Genomic DNA, 21,448 nt, shown 5'->3' on the forward strand with positions numbered 1-21,448 from the left:
CGATAACAAAGATAATTTCCGGAGTGACATGCCATCATAAACTTGATCATACTATTTGTACAGACATATGTAGTGAATGCAGACGATCAAAACAATGTATATGACATGGGTAAACAACTGAATCATAAGGCAAAGACTTTTCATGAATAGCACTTCAAGACAAGCATCAATAAGTCTTGCATAAGAGTTAACTCATAAAGCAATAATTCAAAGTAAAGGTATTGAAGCAACACAAAGGAAGATGAAGTTTCAGCGGTTGCTTTCAACTTATAACATGTATATCTCATGGATAATTGTCAATGCAAAGCAATATAACAAGTGCAATATGCAAATATGTAAGAATCAATGCACAGTTCACACAAGTGTTTGCTTCTTGAGGTGGAGAGAAATAGGTGAACTGACTCAACAATAAAAGTAAAAGAATGGTCCTCAAAGAGGAAAGCATTGATTGCTATATTTATGCTAGAGCTTTGATTTTGAAAACATAAAGAGAGCATAAAAATAAAGTTTTGAGAGGTGTATGTTGTTGTCAACGAATGGTAGCGGGTACTCTAACCCCCTTGCCGGACAAACCTTCAAAGAGCGGCTCCCATTTTATTTTATTTTTGGATGGCACTCCTTCCAACCTTTCTTTCACAAACCATGGCTAACCGAATCCTCGGGTGCCTGCCAACAATCTCATACCATGAAGGAGTACCTTTTTTATTTTAGTTTTATTATGATGACACTCCTCCCAACCTTTGCTTACACAAGCCATGGCTAACCGAATCCTTCGGGTGCCGTCCAACAATCACATACCATGGAGGAGTGTCTATTTTTAGTTTGTTAATTTGGGACTGGGAATCCCATTGCCGGCTCTTTTTGCAAAATTATTGGATAAGCGGATGAAGCCACTAGTCCATTGGTGAAAGTTGCCCAACAAGATTGAAAGATAAACACCACATACTTCCTCATGAGCTATAAAACATTGACACAAATAAGAGGTAATAAATTTTGAATTGTTTAAAGGTAGCACTCAAGCAATTTACTTTGGAATGGCAGGAAATACCATGTAGTAGGTAGGTACGGTGGACACAAATGGCATAGTAGTTGGCTCAAGTATTTTGGATGCATGAGAAGTATTCCCTCTCGATACAAGGTTTAGGCTAGCAAGGTTGTTTGAGGCAAACACAAGGATGAACTAGTACAGCAAAACTCACATAAAAGACATATTACAAGTATTATAAGACTATACATCGTCTTCCTTGTTGTTCAAACACCTTACTAGAAATTATCTAGACCTTAGAGAGACCAATTATGCAAACCAAATTTTAGCATGCTCTATGTATTTCTTCACTAATGGGTGCAAAGTATATGATGCAAGAGCTTAAACATGAGCACAACAATTGCCAAGTATCACATTACCCAAGACATTATAGCAATTACTACATGTATCATTTTCCAATTCCAACCATATAACAATTTAACGAAGAGGAAACTTCGCCATGAATATTATGAGCTAAGAACACATGTGTTCATACGAACCAGCGGAGCGTGTCTCTCTCCCACACAAGCATGATGTAATCCAATTTATTCAAACACAAACAAAAACAAAAGCAAACAAACAGACGCTCCAAGAAAAAGCACATAAGATGTGGCCGAATAAAAATATAGTTTCGGGGAGGAACCTGATAATTTGTTGATGAAGAAGGGGATGCCTTGGGCATCCCCAAGCTTAGACGCTTGAGTCTTCTTGATATATGCAGGGGTGAACCACCGGGTGCATCCCCAAGCTTAGAGCTTTCACTCTCCTTGATCATGGTATATCATCCTCCTCTCTTGACCCTTGAAAACTTCCTCCACACCAAACTCGAAACAACTCATTAGAGGGTTAGTGCATAATAAAAATTCACATGTTCAGAGGTGACACAATCATTCTTAACACTTCTGGACATTGCATAAAGCTACTGGACATTAATGGATCAAAGAAATTCATCCAACATAGCGAAAGAGGCAATGCGAAATAAAAGGCAGAATCTGTCAAAACAGAACAGTTCGTATTGACGAATTTTAAAATGGCACCAGACTTGCTCAAATGAAAATGCTCAAATTGAATGAAAGTTGCGTACATATCTGAGGATCATGCACGTAAATTGGCATAATTTTCTGAGCTTCCTGCAGGGCAGTGGGCTCAGATTCGTGACAGCAAAGAAATCTGGAACTGCGCAGTAATCCAAATCTAGTACTTACTTTTCTATCAACGGCTTAACTTGGCACAACAAAACTCAAAACTAAGATAAGGAGAGGTTGCTACAGTAGTAAACAACTTCCAAGACACAAATATAAAACAAAGTACTGTAGCAAAATAACACATGGGTTATCTCCCAAGAAGTTCTTTCTTTTTAGCCATTAAGATGGGCTCAGCAGTTTTAATGATGCACTCGCAAGAAATAGTATTTGAAGCAAAAGAGAGCATCAAGAGGCAAATTCAAAACACATTTAAGTCTAACATGCTTCCTATGCATAGGAATCTTGTAAATAAACAAGTTCATGAAGAGCAAAGTAACAAGCATAGGAAGATAAAACAAGTGTAGCTTGAAAAATTTCAGCACATAGAGAGGCATTCTAGTAACATGAAAATTTCTACAACCATATTTTCCTCTCTCATAATAACTTTCAGTAGCATCATGAGAAAACTCAACAATATAACTATCAAATGAAACATTCTTATCATGAGTCTCATGCATAAAATTATTACTACTCCCAACATAAGCATAATCAATTTTATTAGTTGTAGTGGGAGCAAATTCAACAAAGTAGCTATCATTATTATTCTCATCAAGTGTAGGAGGCATAGTATAATCACAACAAAATTTACTCTCCATAGTAGGTGGCACCAAGAGACCACTATCATTATAATCATCATAAATAGGAGGCAAAGTATCATCAAAGAAAATTTTCTCCTCAATGCTTGGGGGACTAAAAATATCATGCAAACCAGCTTCCCCAAGCTTAGAACTTTCTATATCATTATCAACAATGGTGTTCAAAGCGTTCATACTAATATCACTACCGAGCATGCAAATAAGATTTCATAGGTTTTTTAATTTTCGCATCAAACAATCCATATTTTAAATCAGGAAATAGAATAAGAAGCTCATTGTTGTCCATTATGCCAAACTAGTGTAAACAAGAAACAAAAAGTTGCAATTGCAGGATCTAAAGGAAATAGCTTCGAGCACACACACAACGGCGCCAGAAAAATACTTTACCTGAGACCGTAGTATGAGAGCCTTTTACCTTTCCTCCCCGGCAACGGCGCCAGAAAAGTGCTTGATGTCTACGTTCCCCCTCCTTTCCTGTAGACAGTGTTGGGCCTCCAAGAGCGAGAGGTTTGTAGAACAGCAGCAAGTTTCCCTTAAGTGGATACCCAAGGTTTATCGAACTCGGGGAGGAAGAGGTCAAAGATATCCCTCTCATGCAACCCCGCAACCACAAAGCAAGAAGTCTCTTGTGTCCCCAACACACCTAATAGGTGCACTAGTTCGGCGAAGAGATAGTGAAATACAGGTGGTATAAATAAGTATGAGCAGTAGCAACGGTGCCGGAAAAGTGCTTGGCGTGTAGTTGATGGTGGTGGTATTGCAAGCAGTAGTAACGCAGAAAAACGAGTAACAAGCGTAGTAACGCAGTAGTAGTAACGCAGCGAGTAGTAAACAAGCGGTAGTAACTCGGCAGTATTTAGGAACAAGGCCTAGGGATTACACTTTCACTAGTGGACACTCTCAACATTGATCACATAACAGAATAGATAAATGCATACTCTACACTTTTGTTGGATGATGAACATATTGCGTAGGATTACACGAACCCTCAATGCCGGAGTTAACAAGCTCCACAATAATGCTCATGTTTAAGTAACCTTTAGTGTAAGATAGATCAACGCTACTAAACCAAGTACTAGCATAGCATGCACACTCGTCACCTTCATGCATATGTAGGAGGAATAGATCACATCAATATTATCATAGCAATAGTTAATTCCATAATCTACAAGAGATCATGATCATAGCATAAACCAAGTACTAACACGGTGCACGCATCGTCACCTTTGCACACATGCAGGGAGGAGTAAACTACTTTAATAACAAATCACTAGAGTAGCACATAGATAAATTGTGATACAACATGCTGCAATCATAAAGAGATATAAATAAGCACCTCACTATGCCATTCAACGGTGAATAAGTATTCGTGAAATCTAGCCTAAGAGACCCACACGGTGCACACACTCGTCACCTTTACACACGTGGGACGAGGAGTCTCCGGAGATCACATAAGTAAAACTCACTTGACTAGCATAATGACATCTAGATTACAAGCATCATCATATGAATCTCAATCATGTAAGGCAGCTCATGAGATTATTGTATTGAACTACATAGGAGAGAGATGAACCACATAGCTACCGGTACAGCCCCGAGCCTCGATGGAGAACTACTCCCTCCTCATGGGAGCAGCAGCGGTGATGAAGATGGCGGTGGAGATGGCAGCGGTGTCGATGGAGAAGCCTTCCGGGGCACTTCCCCGCTCCGGCAGGTGCCGGAACAGAGATCCTGTCCCCGGATCTTGGCTTCGCGATGGCGGCGGCTCCGGCGGGTTTCGTGGGTTTCGTCAATTGGTATCGGGTTTTCTGATCCAGGGGCTTTATATAGGCGAAGAGGCGGCGCAGGAGGGCTGACAGGGGGCCACACCATAGGGCGGCGCGGCCCCCTCTCGGCCGCGCCAGCCTAGGGTTTGGTGGCCCCGTGGCCCCCTCCGGTCCTTCCCGGTGTTCTGGATGCTTCCGGTGAAAATAGGAACTTTGGCGTTGATTTCGTCCGATTCCGAGAATATTTCGTTACTAGGATTTCTGAAACCAAAAACAGCAGAAAACGAGAACCGGCACTTCGGCATCTTGTTAATAGGTTAGTTCCAGAAAATGCACGAATATGACATAAAGTGTGCATAAAACATGTAGATAACATCAATAATGTGGCATGGAACACAAGAAATTATCGATACGTTGGAGACGTATCAGGCTCTACCGTCTATGAAGGATTGTCCGACGTACACCGTGGGTAAAGCCGTATGATCGGGAGATGTCTACCGGGGGTGTACGGATGGACAAAAGGGTGGGTTTGCAGGGTCGCGGAGAAGGCGGTGTGGGCTTGGTTCTTATACCTGACCTCACACCAAAGGAAGTGTGAACGAGCAAGCTACTCGGTTGGCAACAAGGTTAAGTTCTCTTATGGGAAAAGTAACGCACCTCTGCGAGAGGATACCGAATTGTGACTCGTCACTCCCTGTTCGGGAAGGAAGCTGCGAACGCGGGCAGAAAGGAACTCCATGAAGTTCTAGTCAACTCCGTGAAGACCGACGGGCATAGTTTTCAGAATAAAATAAACCTTTTGAAGAAATGTTTATCAAAACTTGCATTTGCCTATGACTTTCTGGTCTGTGGCTGTAGCTAGTGCATGATACACCTATTTCCCTAATATGAACTTGCTGAGTACGCTCGTACTCATCCCACTCTTAAATCCCCTGCTTAGCTATGGAGGCACCGGAGGATGAACTACCGTGAAACTCGAAGACAAAGGAGTCAACTGCAACAAGATGGAGAATCCAAGCAAAGAAGTCAATGAAGTCAATCGCTGCGAACAACTTAAGTGGAAACTTAGACTAGTAATAGAAGGGAGCCTTTCCCTAATCTTAGCACCTTAGTAGCTAGAATTCTATAGCAAGCCTAGTATCTCCGGAGATAGTGATAGCCATAAGTTAGATTACGAGTCGTTCTTCCGGAACTTTATTTGAAGTTTTACCTCACCTGTAAAGTAGGAGGTCTGTGTTGATCTTCCGTAAACGAGCTTGTGTATCCTTCTATAGACATACCTTGGACTCGCATATGTTTCGTTGTACCACTCGAGGGATGTAATATGAGTGGAACAGTGTTTCACTTGTGTTATGTCAACGACTTGTGTACTACACCATGCAGTGGTACGCTGGGTCACCACAGCTGGTATCAGAGCAAATGCTTTGACCTTAGGATTAAAACCCTTTAAAGGAGACCTATAGGATTGGTAGTGTCTATAGGAAGTTGTATTAGCTAAGTCAACTATGCTAAACCAAATTCTCTTATGACTTAAGATGGATATTCACTTGAGAATAATCCTGACACACTTAAGTCAAACCTTTTTACCTACCTTTCTCAAGTGAAGATAGCTAATGCCAAGTATGTAGAACACCATTAAGTCCTTAAAATCATATATGAGTAGACCACAGTTGGTATACAACACATGGTAGTCCAAAGAGAGGATACAACCATAAGAAAGATATCCTATTGGAAGATGTGTACCAACATATGTCATGATTAAGTAAAGAGTTATCCAAACCTGTAATAGGAGTAATATCAAGTGATAAAGATAAGCAAGATATCCTATTAGAAGGTGTAAACCAATACAAGTAATGGGTAAGTAAACTATCCAAACTTGTAAAACGAGTTGATAGTAAGTGATAACTATTAGTTATATGAGGTAGTATAGACCATGATGAGTCAATCATGGGAGGTAAGGAAGAGAGATAGGAATAAAATATGCCTACTTACATGATAGAAATAGAAATCATATATGATTCATCCGAGAATCATTATGTGATGGATTAGAACATCATAAATATTTAGGAGAAGTACAAAAAGAAGTCAAGTGCTAAACAATAGTGCAAGAATTGTGTTCCGAAACAATGGGAAGTGTGCCAAGCACATCATGACCATAGCCTTATGATAGAAACACTTGGAAGTATAGGAACTATATTCCAATAGTTATGTGTATAAAGTAGCTATATTAGAACCAAAAGATATCATGGGAGACAGTCCTCAACAACATAGGAGTTAAGCTAATACTTCCAAAGAACTTTAGGTCAACCACAACTATTCTAGACCAATTTGTTTCAAGTTTGTCTCATTGCAAATGTGCAATTAAGATAAATGTTGAGACAAATAGTAGAAACTCACGTATTCGTGCTAAGTATCACGATATAAACCTATCTTATGTGGTGTTATATACTACACATCAGAGCCTGATGTTTAGAGATGTCTTACTCAAGTATTATATTCAGGCTTATGATGATGTGTATTATATGCACAAAGCTGAATCTTCTTGGATCTTATTGGATTTTCATTGTTTGACTAGATCCATACATGAAGTTTGACTTTGATATGCAAGTGCATGTTGCAATATCAAGTTCTCACTTGATGTTATAGATCTAGAGGGTAATGGTATTCGTGTGAGGAAGTGACGAATTCTGAAGATTCTGAAGACAAGATGAAGGTACATCAGGAAAAAGGAAGAAAAGTTGTGGGAAGCAACCACAATCCTCTGAAGGAAGTATCAATCAAGACTCATGCTTAGCCTCAATAGAGGAGTACTTTAGTACATAAGAAGCATGAAGGTGAGAAGTTTGGTGATTATGGAGAAGTAGAAGAAGAACCATAATCATTATGGAAGAGGGAATGCTTGGGAAATCACTCAGGATACTATATTCATAGTGTCAGCTGATGGTTTTCTTGCACAATAAACCCTGAAAAGAAGGAAGATTATAGATGAAATCATAGCAGATATAAGAAGACCATAGTTGATATCAGAAGACCATAGTTGATATAGGATCAATACTGCGAGATAAAGTAGAAGGTGTCTCGTCCAGTTGATCAGAACCTATAATAGAATCCATTTTTAGATATCAAATAGCCACAATTGATATCAACTAGTCCATAATTGGATTCTTCATACCAAGAAGTTGTGAACAAATAAAATTTTGTCAACCAAATAGCAATGACCTATAATCATTTAGCCGAAGAGTTATAATTGGATGTCCACAAATGAGTGGATACACCACAAAGATTCTTCGCGAAACCTTAGAAGAAGTACAAACCATATGCTACACCTAGACCAATATTCTAACCATCAATCCAATGGTTAGAAGAAAAGGAGTTTGAAGATCATTAGTAAACTCCAAGGGGGAGAGGAAGATTGAAGGAGAAGTATTAAGATATAATTTCGAGTAGGAAAGACGTAGAAGAAGGTCTGAACTGAGAGGAAGTCTGATCCTATTTTCATAAGATTGGTGGAAGTATCCATATAATAGTACTCTCAGGAGGTTGTCAGACCAGAAGCCGAGGTTCATATCTCGAGGAAGTAAGGGTTATACCTTAACTTGAGTGGGTAATTGATAATTACTCAGAAGCGAGAAGAGCTCAAGTAAGTCTAAGCTAATGAAGTTGGATGAAGAAGATGTCGGAGGACAATCAAAGTCTAAGAAAACAAAAGACCGAAGGGTTTGACCATACCAAAACATAAGCCTATTAGAAAGATTCCTTTCATGTAACCTAAAGAAACCAAATAGGAAGATGTCACCATAACCATTAGTAAAGTCCATTAGCATAAGAAGATGTCCTAATCCAAGAATCTTTGGAGAGTAAGCCTATAAGCTTAGAGTGTTGGAAGAAAACCTAGAATTGAAGAAAGTATCAGTGCCAGACATCAGAAGACTTCATGAAGGATCGAGACAAGGGATATATTCAATTATATCTAATGAGATCACTAGGGAGTTGGAAAGGATTGTGATCTGTTTAAGTCAGTTCAACATTCCGAAACATGAGAGCGTTCGAACTTCGGGACGAAGTTCAGTTTAAGGGGGAGAGGCTGTAATATCCCAGGTTTAGAGGCTATAAAATGAGAGAACACCAAAATGTGCATTGCATTCATGCATAGAAAATCCGGGGAATTTTCGCGCTTTCAAATAAAACTTACCACGATAGTCGAAGTTTCACTTGACTTGCTGGAATTGAAGTAGATCATCAAGTCAAGCGCTATAAACTTCACTGTGATCTTTGCTAAAACCCTGTTTTGGGTAGATATGATTTGATCTAGGGGCTAGATCAAATAGAATTAGTTTTACAACAAATAACATCTTAAGTAAGGGTCAACTATAAGATCTTATAAAAGATCTCAACATGACATTCCTTACAACAACACATTCTTTAAGAATTAAACCCTAACTTATTAACACTTAAAAGTTAGCAACTACCTTTGTGTGTAATATAATTCAATTCTAAACTTATTAATAAATAAGGTAAATCATAGGGTCTAAAGTGCATAAAGGCCACACATTCTTATTTAAATCATAACTTATTAAATATATGGAATATCATAAAACCGAATCCATTTACATTACAAATTATAGTTCAAACTATTTGAATAAAACTACTCATGAGTATTTTGGAACTCATATGATCATGCCTTGGTGCAATCAAACACCGACTATTCAAAATTGAGGAATAACCTTCAACCTTGACCTTTTTTGACCAATATTATAATATAAATCCAATCAAATATGATATAGTGACTCATCCACAATAATAAAACCATCCACAAGATATTTAGTAACAAATGACACTTGGCTATCCAAATATAATTCATATGAGAGGATAATGATCATGCCACATAGGATGAAAATATCTACATAACTTGCATCCCAAGACTTGCCACCTCATGCTCAAAGGATTGCTATGGATGAGGGCATGACAACCAAGCACCTTATTCATCAAACCAAAACAATAGTCACCCACCTATGTGTCATGACACTACAGCTTGCCCAAGCCTATAAATAGAGCCACACCCTTCATCCATATGATCACCTTGTAGCATAATACAAGGAAACCAAACACTTGAGACCTTCCATATGAATTAGCTAGGATCAAGATGAAGAAGCTAGGAGGTGGAGGCAAACCACAAGATGCAGGTTTATCATAATTCCGGAAGAACAAGCTACATAAGATACCAAGGTAGAATTCTTAGGCAAACCATATATTTAGAAGATCACATCATCATCTCTTGAGTAGGACTTTAGGATGTTCTTAGACATTTAGAAGTGAGAGAGGTTATAGATGCTAACCATATCCATGTCTATCCTAGAGAATATTAGAGTAGTATTAAATCCTACTTGTTCAAACCAACCTTTAATCTTGGAGGTGAGAGCCATATTCTCTATTAGTGAAACATAACCAAAGCTTATGCTCATATTCTAATTCTAGTTGTGTATCATATTGGTGATCACTACTTAAACCCTAAACTACATGTGAATTCCAACCCATGGATTACTTTGGATTATAATTATAACCTTGCCATGCCTCATGCCTATTTAATACTTCAAATAGTGAAGTATTCCCAAAACCATAAACCTTGTCATATGGAACTAATCCACATAGAATATTATGCCCTACCTTGTGTATCATGGATCACAAGGATACAACCAAGCCTTGCATACCTAATGACTTAATGTCATTTGGGTGAGTAGAAGGAAACCAATATCCAATCCTACTGGATGTTCTAAATAATTGATTAAGTTGACCAATAGGAAAAATATATTATAGTTGGACCATCACCTTATCAAGTGAATTAACCATTATGAGCTTAGGATCTATTTCAAGTAAGCCAAGCCAGTAAATGCTAAGCAAGATTATTAAAGATAGAGTTTATCAAATCATCTTCTTAAACCCTCAGAACCCACATGAAATCATAAACTCATTCTATTCATAACACCATTTAATTTAAACTTCAACCATAATTAAACTAGATATGAACAATCAATATTGTTAAGCACACTAGTTTAACCTAATAATATTTTTACCATTCACATGTTCTAAACTTCAAATTATTTAAACAGATTTTGTTCTTAAATTAAAAAGGAATTGAGATTGATATCAAAACCCATTTCTATGATAATTAAATCTCACAATATATCAATCTAATCCAAAAATTCAAAGTTTATTTAAACAAAATAGTGATACAGTAATCATTAGTATCAATTTATGTTGATATTCCAATATTTTAGAAGCTGTAAAACAAAACAGAATTCAAATGTGAATTCAAATACTAAATTCAAACCAGAAAATAAAAACAGAAAATTTAAAAAGGAAAAAGAGAGGGAAAACCTTACCTGTCCACCGAAGCAGGCCGCAGCAGCCCAGCACCGCACCAACCACCATCTCCACACAAGCCCACCAGTAACCCAGCCCACGAACGAAATCGACCCATCACCATACCGTTTCGATTGCCTTAATAATCGTGCGAGAGGAAAACGTCGTCGTCTTCTTCTCCGACGTCGACAGCGCTGCAACGCCAGTAGGCCACGACCTTCTCGCCGATAAGCTTGCCCGGACGTCTCCGGACCGCTCGGAAGCACGCCCAATCTCTCTCGCGTCCGAGTCTATCCGCGGAAGAAAAGATCTTCGCCAGGTTAAATCTTCCAGAGACCGCCACCTCCTGACCATCGCCGTCGTCGTGTCGAGGCCTCAGAGCTCCCCTCGGCCTATAAATAGTTGGAGATCATCACCGTGTAATCCTTGTTCTTCGCCGCCCATCCATTTCTTCTCTATCCCTCTCTATCTCTTGCTATCTTCCACGTACTTGTCGCCGGCGTCGATGACGAACTCGAAGATATAAGCCATCCCGGAGCCCATGGCGTGGCTCGGTCGACGCGCTCGGCCGCGTAGGTCACCCTGGAGAAGCAGAGCATCAAGGGGAGCCCATTCGAGGAAGAATTTTGGCGTTCCCTTTCCATCGGGTTCGCCGGGTAATGGTCAATCGTCGTCGTCTCCGTCAGCAATCGACGTCACCGACCACACCATCATCTTCACGGTGAGCTCGCGCATCTGATGAACCAAGTTTCGCTTCCTAGATCTCTATGTAGCTCCGTTTAGCCGTTTCGCCGGAGAGCACCGCCGCGGGACATGGTCGCCGGTGTAGCTCCGGTGAGTCCCCGCACAAACCATCACCACCAGTAGCTTTGTTTCGTCGTTCTCGTTCGATTGGTACCAACCACGCGTTCCGGGGAACCCTAAATCGGCGGCGCCACAGTGCTCTGGCCGCCGGCGTTTAAACGCCGGTGAGGTCAAAGGCCACGGTCAATTTTGACCCGACCTTGCCGACGTGGCACCTGACGTGTAACTTGGTCCCACTCGTCAGTGTCTGGGACTAGGAGTGAACCGGTACGTTTAATGTTTTCGTTTTAATTTCAAATTCCAGAAAAATGCTGAAACTTTGTAAAATCATAGAAAAATCATTTCAACTCAGAAAATTATGAATAATATATCAAAATGCTCACAAAAATAAACTCTATTCAAATAAAATATAAAATAAAAATGTGTGTCAAAATAAAAATCCACTTATTTTTAACTTTGTTAAATATGCCTTTCCATTTGTTTTAAATACAATTTAAATTCAATAATTAGTGAAGTCTCCAAAAAAAAAAAATTATTATTTAGTAACTAAGTAAAATGTTAAGATTGAATTTCTTTATCTTTTTATTTAGTGATAATTCATAAACCCTAATTTGCAAATTGCTATTTTCTATTTTCTTTAAATAATAATAAATCAAGAAGATATTAAAAACCAATATTAATTTGGTAGCTTAAATATTGTGAACTCAAACATTTTAATTAGCAAGTTATTATCTTAAAACCTAACAATAATTTAGAAACCCTAATTTTTATATAAGTAAGACCTTGATCCCATTATTTTATGTAATCATTCTAAATTGTTTTAACCCTAACAAAAACCCTAGTTGAATATCACATGTGATCATGTGAGATTTATTTTACATGTAGAACCATGGAATTCAATCTCAACTATCATATCCTAGCAAAACCATAATGATGAACCCTAGTACCAACCTTGTGTAGAAATTCACAAAACATGCTCCTATCCCACTAAACTCTACTTAGAAACTAATAAACCACTTAACTTAGAAACCATTAGTGAGTACTTAGTGAAGCAAATGTGAAGCCATAGTAAACCCTAGATCATAGCAACACCTTGATAATCATCCTTTGATATGATGCTTAGGAGAAACCTAGTAATAAACACTGCCAAAACTTGCTACATATAGACCTATTCAACTTAAGAAACCAACTAGTCCCTATTAGAAAACTAAATCCAATAGTAAACCCTAGAAGCCATAGCTCCTATTTATAATAGTTCTTGTTCTTATTTAACCTGTTCTTCAAAAGTTATTCTTTTGAGGTACATATGTCAATTCAACCATCGAAACCATAGTTCTTGTTTATACTATTATTTCTTAATTAACCTGTTCTTCAAAAGTTATTCTTTTGAAGTACAAAATAAGTAAACATCAACCATGTCCTGTAGAATTTAAAACTGACAACTACTCTTGCTTGTTATGCAATCACCCTTCTTTTGCATGTATAATTGTTATGATGTCTTATATCACTTGTTTATGATGCTAATATAACCAAACCCTAATATGAACCTTGTTTGAGAACCATCCTAAAAGTGCAACACACCCAAAGAAATCTTTACAACTCATCCATCCTAAATCATCGAGGTTAGACTACGCTCGGGACGATTGCATCTCATACTATGCATTATAGCATCTTTGCCGGTTCTTTAAACATTGTCCTTACCGGACAATGATGGTATTTCAGAATTTGGAGTTCTCACGTATCGAAGCTTTTGCCTCGCATAATCTTGCGATCAAGAAAGGCAAGTTCATCGCTTGCTCATGTCATTTGATTATTTTTATCAAATTATATGCAAAGTATTATACTTATCACTCTTGCATTGAAAAGCAAATATTAATTTTACAATTATGAATATGACTATGTGGTGGGCAATGGAACCATGGTATGTGTTGATTGGTGGAGGTTCCATTGCACGGGTACTATTCATCTAGGATTAAGTACCAATGCCGTCCGAGTGATTCTAGCGCCGTACATATCGCGTTGACCATAAGATCTATAATGGCTGCGGGAAGCCAGCTGTATCTTTTCCCTCCCTGCACGCCAACGGACTTGATAGAGCCTGGCGGGAGTGCCGGAGGCACTCGCCGTAGGTTGGGATAGCCTTTAAAATCCCCATCCGGACGTTTGGATGAGAGGCTCTACCAGTCTATGAAGGATTGTCCGACGTACACCGTGGGTAAAGCCGTATGATCGGGAGATGTCTACCGGGGGTGTACGGATGGACAAAAGGGTGGGTTTGCAGGGTCGCGGAGAAGGCGGTGTGGGCTTGGTTCTTATACCTGACCTCACACCAAAGGAAGTGTGAACGAGCAAGCTACTCGGTTGGCAACAAGGTTAAGTTCTCTTATGGGAAAAGTAACGCACCTCTGCAGAGGATACTGAATTGTGACTTGTCACTCCCTGTTCCGGGAAGGAAGCTGCGAACGCGGCAGAAAGGAACTCCATGAAGTTCTAGTCAACTCGTGAAGACCGACGGGCATAGTTTTCAGAATAAAATAAACCTTTTGAAGAAATGTTTATCAAAACTTGCATTTGCCTATGACTTTCGAGTCCGTAGGCTGTAGCTAGTGCATGATACACCTATTTCCCTAATATGAACTTGCTGAGTACGCTCGTACTCATCCCACTCTTAAATCCCCGCTAGCTATGGAGGCACCGGAGGATGAACTACCGTGAAACTCGAAGACAAAGGAGTCAACTGCAACAAGATGGAGAATCCAAGCAAAGAAGTCAATGAAGTCAACTGCTGCAGCAACTTAAGTGGAAACTTAGACTAGTAATAGAAGGGAGCCTTTCCCTAATCTTAGCACCTTAGTAGCTAGAATTCTATAGCAAGCCTAGTATCTCTGGAGATAGTGATAGCCATAAGTTAGATTACGAGTCGTTCTTCTGGAACTTTATTTGAAGTTTTACCTCACTGTAAAGTAGGAGGCTGTGTTGATCTTCTGTAAACAGCTTGTGTATCCTTCTATAGACATACCTTGGACTCGCATATGTTTCTGTTGTACCACTCTGAGGGATGTAATATGAGTGGAACAGTGTTTCACTTGTGTTATGTCAACGACTTGTGTACTACACCATGCAGTGGTACGCTGGGTCACCACAGCGGCTAGCCGTGGCGGATCTTGCGATCCGTCGCCTAGCTCCCGATGGCGAGGCGCAACTGCCGGTGAAAGCCGGCCGGACTTCGGTCTTGGCGGATGATGGCGGCGTGCTTCGTCGTTACCTTGTTGAAGGCATTGTCTCGCGCACTGCGTTTCTTCGCCTGGGCTGCTCCAGGGGAAATCCTAGACCCGGGTCTCCCGGATCGGACGATGGCGGCGCGCAACACCGTTCTCCCTGTTGGGCGCATCGTTTTTGGAGCACACAACGAATGGCGGTGGTGCTGAGGTGGAGCGGTGTGCTTTTGCTGTGTCGGCGTCGTCGAGTCGCCGCGGCATGGTGTCGTGGTGTCTCGGGATGGATGTAGTGTGATGGACTCGCGCGGGATGGTGGAGTCGTCTGGCGTCGTGGCGGCATCGATGGCAGGCCGGGCATGGTCGATGTGATGATCTCTCTTGAAGATGGAGTTGAGGAAGACGGCGGTAACAACTTCTATGGCGTAGGCGTTGGCGTATGCTGTGAGTCTGCTTGACTGGATGTGCTTTTTATCTGCTATTGGACGGCTTGGGAAGGCATTTGGTTCTTGGGAAGGCATTTGGTTTTTGGTTGACGTGGGTTGGTGAATTGTCACCCCCTTCATCCCTCTGTAGGTCTAGTGATGTGGCTTCGAGTTTGATCTTTTGTATTGCTCTTGTAAGGTGTTGTGAATAATCATGCAGAAGCTGGGGCGATATTTCCCCATTTAAAAAAAATATTTTCTCCCATTTCGAAAAAAAAGAGCAACAGCCTTTCGCCATGGTTTGAAAAGCCTTTTCCCCATCACGAAGTTTCTGAATATTTGTATCAGTAGAGTTTTGTTCAAATCGATGGACTTTATTGATGTTTCAACAACTCCGGTGAATTCAAATGGTTACGACTGCCAAACTGGCCGGTGAATTCAAATGGTTACGACTGGCGAACTCATATCTAATCCGTCAGTTTGCCAGTCGATGTTTCGGGTCAGAATCCAAAATACGAAAGGAGAATATGTATTCCTACAGCCAACAGGTTGGACCTTACAGGACTACAGGAACCAACTTCCCCATACAACGCACGCAAACAACATCAACAACTACGAAAAAACAACGGGAACCGCATCTTCTTCACGGCCGGCTCTGTCACGACCTTCGCTTCGCTTGACTCTTCAGACGTCTTCGTCCATGCCGTCCTCGTCCCCTTCCTCCATGATCCGCATCTTCTTCACGGCCTTGGCCGTCTCGCCGCTGACGGCGCCGTTGGGCACCTGGATGAGGATGTCCGACCTCTGCCCCGTCTCGGCGTTCACCAGCCCGCCGCTGCGGTCCACCCTGTACGCCAGCTCGTCCTTCTTGGGCGGCGCGGCGGCGTCGATGTACACGGTGCTGTTCTCGTCGATCTCCTCCTGGATCAGCATCTTCGACAGCTGCGTCACCACCCTCTTCTCGATCCACCTCCTGATCGGCCTCGCGCCATACACCTGTTGCCGCGGAAAACAAATTCAGAGTGAGCGTCGAAACAAATGTTCAGGAACTTCGTGGTGGGGAGAATCGGTGGATGCTGCCACGTACTGGATCGTAGGCCAGAGACAGGATGACGTCCAGCGCGGCGTCGGTGACGGCCAAGGCTATGCCCCTCTCGGCGAGGCGGACGGCCACGTCCTTCATCTGCAGGCGAGCGACCTTCCTCAGCTGGTCATGGGACAGGGGATCGAAGATGACGATCTCGTCCAGCCGGTTCAGCAGCTCAGGCCTGAAGTGCTTCCTCACCTGCACACACACGGATCACACGAAGTTCAGAACCACATTGCAGATCAAGGAAGCTTCAAGAATGATACACAGCCATGGTTGTTCAGACACAAGGGGAATAGATTCTGGTTCATACCTCCTGCATGACGAGCTCGCGCGCGACCTTCATGGAGTTCTTGCCCAGCATCTCGGCCAGGAGGTGCTCGGCGCCGAGGTTGGAGGTCATGATGATCACGGTGTTCCTGAAGTCCACCGTCCTGCCTTGCCCGTCGGTGAGCCTGCCGTCGTCGAGCACCTGGAGGAGCGTGTTGAACACCGCGACGTGCGCCTTCTCCACCTCGTCGAACAGGATCACGCTGTACGGCCTCCTCCGCACTTGCTCCGTCAGTTGCCCGCCCTCCTCATGTCCAACATAGCTGTATTTGTTGTTCAGAAAGGAAAAAAAATCCCCCAAGTCAGCACCCGAATTCAGCCTTTCTCTATACAGTTACAAATTTAAAATTGCAGCGAAGATTATCAGAACATCAGTGAGTGACTCAGTGAGAGTGTACTTACCCAGGTGGTGCTCCGATGAGGCGAGCGACGGAGTGCTGCTCCATGTACTCCGACATGTCGATGCGCACCATCAGGTTCTCGTCGTCGAACAGCTGCTCGGCGAGGGCCTTGGCGAGCTCGGTCTTGCCCACGCCGGTCGGGCCCAGGAAGAGGAAGGACCCGGTGGGCTGCTGCGGCCGGCCAAGCCCAGCCCTGGACCTGAGCACCGCCTCTGCGACGGCGTTCACCGCCTCCGTCTGCCCGACCACCCTCTTGTGCAGCCTGTCAGCCATGCCGACCAGCCGCTCCTTGTCGTTCTGCCCGAGCCGGGTCACCGGGATGCCGGTCCACCGGCTGACCACCTCGGCGATCTGCTCAGGGCCGACGGTCTCCGTCAGCATCAGGTTCTCCCCTGTCTCGCCCTCCAGCTTGGCGATGGCGGCGTCGATCTCCTGGAGCGCGCCGTACTTGAGGTCTGCGACGCGCGCCAGGTCCATGCGCCGCTCGGCCTCCTGCAGCGTGAACTGCAGCTCCTCGCGCCGCTGCTTGAGCTTCCGGATCTCGTCGATCCTCTCCTTCTCCTTCCTGTACTTCATCGTCAGCGGCTGCAGCTTGTCCCGGAGGTCGTCCAGCTCCTTCCTCACCTCCACGAGCCGGGCCTTGCTGGCCTTGTCCTTCTCCTTCTCCAGCGCGTGCAGCTCCACCTCCAGCTGAATCCTCTTCCGCTCCAGGTTGTCGATCTCCTCCGGCTGGCTGTCCAGCTGCACCCTCACGTTGGCGCACGCCTCGTCCACCAGGTCGATGGCCTTGTCCGGCAGGTGCCGGCCCATGATGTACCGCGACGAGAGCTGCGCGGCGACGACGATGGCGCGGTCCTGGATGCGCACCCCGTGGTGCCCTTCGTACTTCTCCTTGAGCCCGCGCAGGATGCTGATGGTGTCGGCCACGCTCGGCTCCGCGACGAACACCTGCTGGAACCGGCGCTCGAAGGCCGCGTCCTTCTCCACGTACTTGCGGTACTCCTCCAGCGTGGTGGCGCCGATGCACCGGAGCTGGCCCCGCGCCAGCATGGGCTTGAAGAGGTTGGCGGCGTCCATGGACCCCTCCGTCCTCCCGGCGCCGAGGACGAGGTGTATCTCGTCGATGAAGAGGATGACCTTCCCCGCGGCCTCCTCCACCTCCTTGAGCACGGCCTTGAGCCGCTCCTCGAACTCGCCGCGGTACTTGGCGCCGGCGACGAGCGCGCCCATGTCGAGCGCCACGAGGCGGACGTCGAGCAGGTTGCTGGGCACGTCCCCGCGCACCACGCGCTGCGCGAGGCCCTCCACCACGGCCGTCTTCCCCACCCCCGGCTCGCCGATGAGCACCGGGTTGTTCTTCGTGCGGCGCGAGAGGATGCGCACGACGCGCCGGATCTCCTCGTCGCGGCCGATGACGGGATCCAGCTTCCCGGCCTGCTCCACGAGGTCGCGGCCGTAGGTCTTGAGCGCCTGGAAGCTGGAGTCGCCGGAGGCGGACTCCACCTTGCGCCCGCCGTCGGCGCCGCCGCCGCCGCGGAGCTTCTCGACCTCGTCGCGCACCCGCGAGGCCGACACGCCGGCCTCCTTGAGGCAGTCGGCGACCTGCGCGTCCTCGAGGAGGCCCAGCAGCAGCTGGTCGACGGCGAGGTGCGAGTCGCCGCGCTTCTTCTGCGCGGACTGCGCGCGGCGGATGGCCTTGATGAGCGCCGTGGACGCCGGCACGGAGTCGGGCGGCGGCGACTGCGACGGGAGCTTCTTGAGCGCGGCGGCGAGCACGCGCTCGAAGGAGTCCCCCGCGGACGGGTTCCCGCCGGACGCCTGCGCGACGGCCTGACGCAGGATCCCGGCCTTGTCGGCCGCCAGCGCCGCCGCCAGGTGCAGCGGCGTGATCTGCGCGTGGCCGGCGTCCGACGCCGCCTCGTGCGCCGCCACCAGCGCCTCGTTGGTCTTGTGGGTGAAGTTGTCCGGGTTCATGGCTGCTGCTGCTCGATCGATCAAGAAAGTTGTGTTTGCTGTGTGGTTGAGATCACGAAAGTGTTTGCTGTGTGGATTGCTTCGACTCTGGTTGTTGACGATGGAGTGAGGCCGGAGAGCGGCGGGCATAAGAAGGTGGGAGCGGAGAGTTCGCCGGAAATCTAGAAGTTAGTGGAAGCGGCAGGAACGGAAGCGGCGAGATGACGCTAGAGTGTTCGTCTGGCGAGCGGGGCCGCGAGCTTTTGTGGCCGTTGGATCTCCAGGTTGAGTGCCGCCGATGCGCGACGCTTGCGAATGCGGTTGTTCAGTGTCGGCTTGTCGTGGGCCCGGAATTGGGTGTAGTCACTGACTGTGGGGTAGGTGGGTCCAGGAGCGGACCCATGTGCCATTTCTGAACATATTATACAGCTTCCATTCCATCCACCTAGATAAAGTTCACGGCGTCATCGATTCAGCGACGAGATTTTCGGCTGACTGACATCTACGGCGGCGACACGTCCGCGTAGCGGAGGCCACGTGCCGAAGTATGCCGGACTGCGTTGTCCAAGTGTCAGTAGACTTCTACACCCGTAGTAGTTCGGACTTGAGAAGACCGAATTCAAACAATATGGTTTTGCCTGTCTCGATCAAACGAGATCTTTTTCTCAGTTGATTAAGAAAATAGCTTTAACCGAGTGAAAGGCAACTTGTATTTTTTTATGTACAAAAAATATTATTAATCTGAAATTACACTTCTATAATTGACTTAGATAAGTTGATATAGACGCGACTCAGCAATATTTGACATTCTGTTGTCCATACAATCTTGTATATCACACTTTGACGAATTTGGACCTAGCGAAGTTGGACCTAGCGAAGAGGGATCTAAGCCTTCGCTACTTTTTTCCTTTTTGTGTCTTTTCTTTGTGCTTTCAACACGAACTTTCTAACTATTTTGAAGGTAAGTGAACAATGATGTATAGCTTCTATTTGAACTAATAAAGTTGTTCATGATGTTGTTTTATACAAAAGATAATCTTGATACATTTAAAATTCTCTAACATAAATTTCATATAAAGATGCTATACTCTATAATGATACAGTGATTCAAAACAATGACTCATCGCCTGTTACATGCAACACTATTGTCTTTCTTTTGAACAACTGGAGGCATCATAGGCGCCAATTTTTATTCAACTCATATGTAGTTTACAACATGTATTAAAAATTGCATTAATTACATCTGAGAAAGTGCATAAAGTATTGGAACAAGTCAAATTCCTATGAGCTGAACTGGTACAACTTAGAATAGGCTGAGAGGAAAATTGTCTCTGAGCCTTGGGTGCACCGTTATCCGCTTCTTCATTGAGATCTATTCTGATGTGATAGACAACCGTTGATGAAGAAGATTTGATGTGCTTGAATTCATCAACTACCTATTTCCTTATCTCCCACAACACCTGATCGAGCGAATGAGAAGTGACGCAAGCACCATCGTACTGTTATACGTCAGGAAGGCGTGTCCCTGAAGATGAAGCTTTGAAGTAAAACGAGCTGCAAAAAGAAGGGCTTGAGTTTTTGCCTGAAGACTGAATCAGCCGCTAGTATTGTTGCTGAAATCATGATTTCGACTTCCAGTTTGTTCCCTGCAAGTTGACAGCAAATTCCCATGTCTGCTATTGCTCATGTCGGCACTCCTGCAAGTTTACTTAACTTCCATGTCGCGTCGACGAAGATCATAGTTCTTGAAATAAACATGTGCTTCTTAATTGTGCATCACTGTTTTAGCAATTGCTGGCCCCCAATACATTGATCTGGATCCTGACGCAGGTTGGTGCAGGTTGTCTTCAACCTGTTGTATATTTCTGCTCCCCTGCACAACATGAACCATTTTGAGATTTTTTCTAATAGCACTTGCCATGAGATGGATTTGAGTGGGAAAGTGTGCTTCATGTTAAAAAAGTTTGTCATTTCTTGCCTTCCATAAGCACCACATGGAATTTAAGATGTTTGGGAGATTTGCATAAGGGTGATCAATATTTAGCAAATTGATAAGGACATCAGTAAGAGAGGAAACATTGAGCACTAAATAATCCGTTCTGAGATACCAAGGATGGCTACACAAAGTAGCTCTAGCAAAGTTGCAGGTGAAAAAAGGTGGAGATCAGATTCCTCCAGGTCACACCTTAATCAAAGTTTGCTAATATGTATTGAGTATTTAACTGTTCTTGCTCCAGTTGAAA

The 21,448-nt window shown here is 44.0% G+C and overlaps 1 protein-coding gene across 1 annotated transcript; it reads right to left on the reverse strand.

Moving 5' to 3' along the window:
* Positions 1-16,118: 16,118 nt before the first annotated feature.
* LOC124649040 (chaperone protein ClpB1-like) lies at positions 16,119-19,226 on the reverse strand. The gene is made up of 4 exons (XM_047188723.1): positions 17,254-19,226; positions 16,835-17,114; positions 16,522-16,719; positions 16,119-16,430 (listed from the first exon to the last, which is right to left on the reverse strand). Exons 1-4 carry the CDS (start codon positions 19,224-19,226, stop codon positions 16,119-16,121), a joined length of 2,763 nt encoding a protein of 920 aa, XP_047044679.1.
* Positions 19,227-21,448: the final 2,222 nt, after the last annotated feature.

The sequence above is a fragment of the Lolium rigidum genome, chromosome 4, assembly GCF_022539505.1.
Source record: "Lolium rigidum isolate FL_2022 chromosome 4, APGP_CSIRO_Lrig_0.1, whole genome shotgun sequence".
Lineage (NCBI taxonomy): Eukaryota > Viridiplantae > Streptophyta > Magnoliopsida > Poales > Poaceae > Lolium > Lolium rigidum.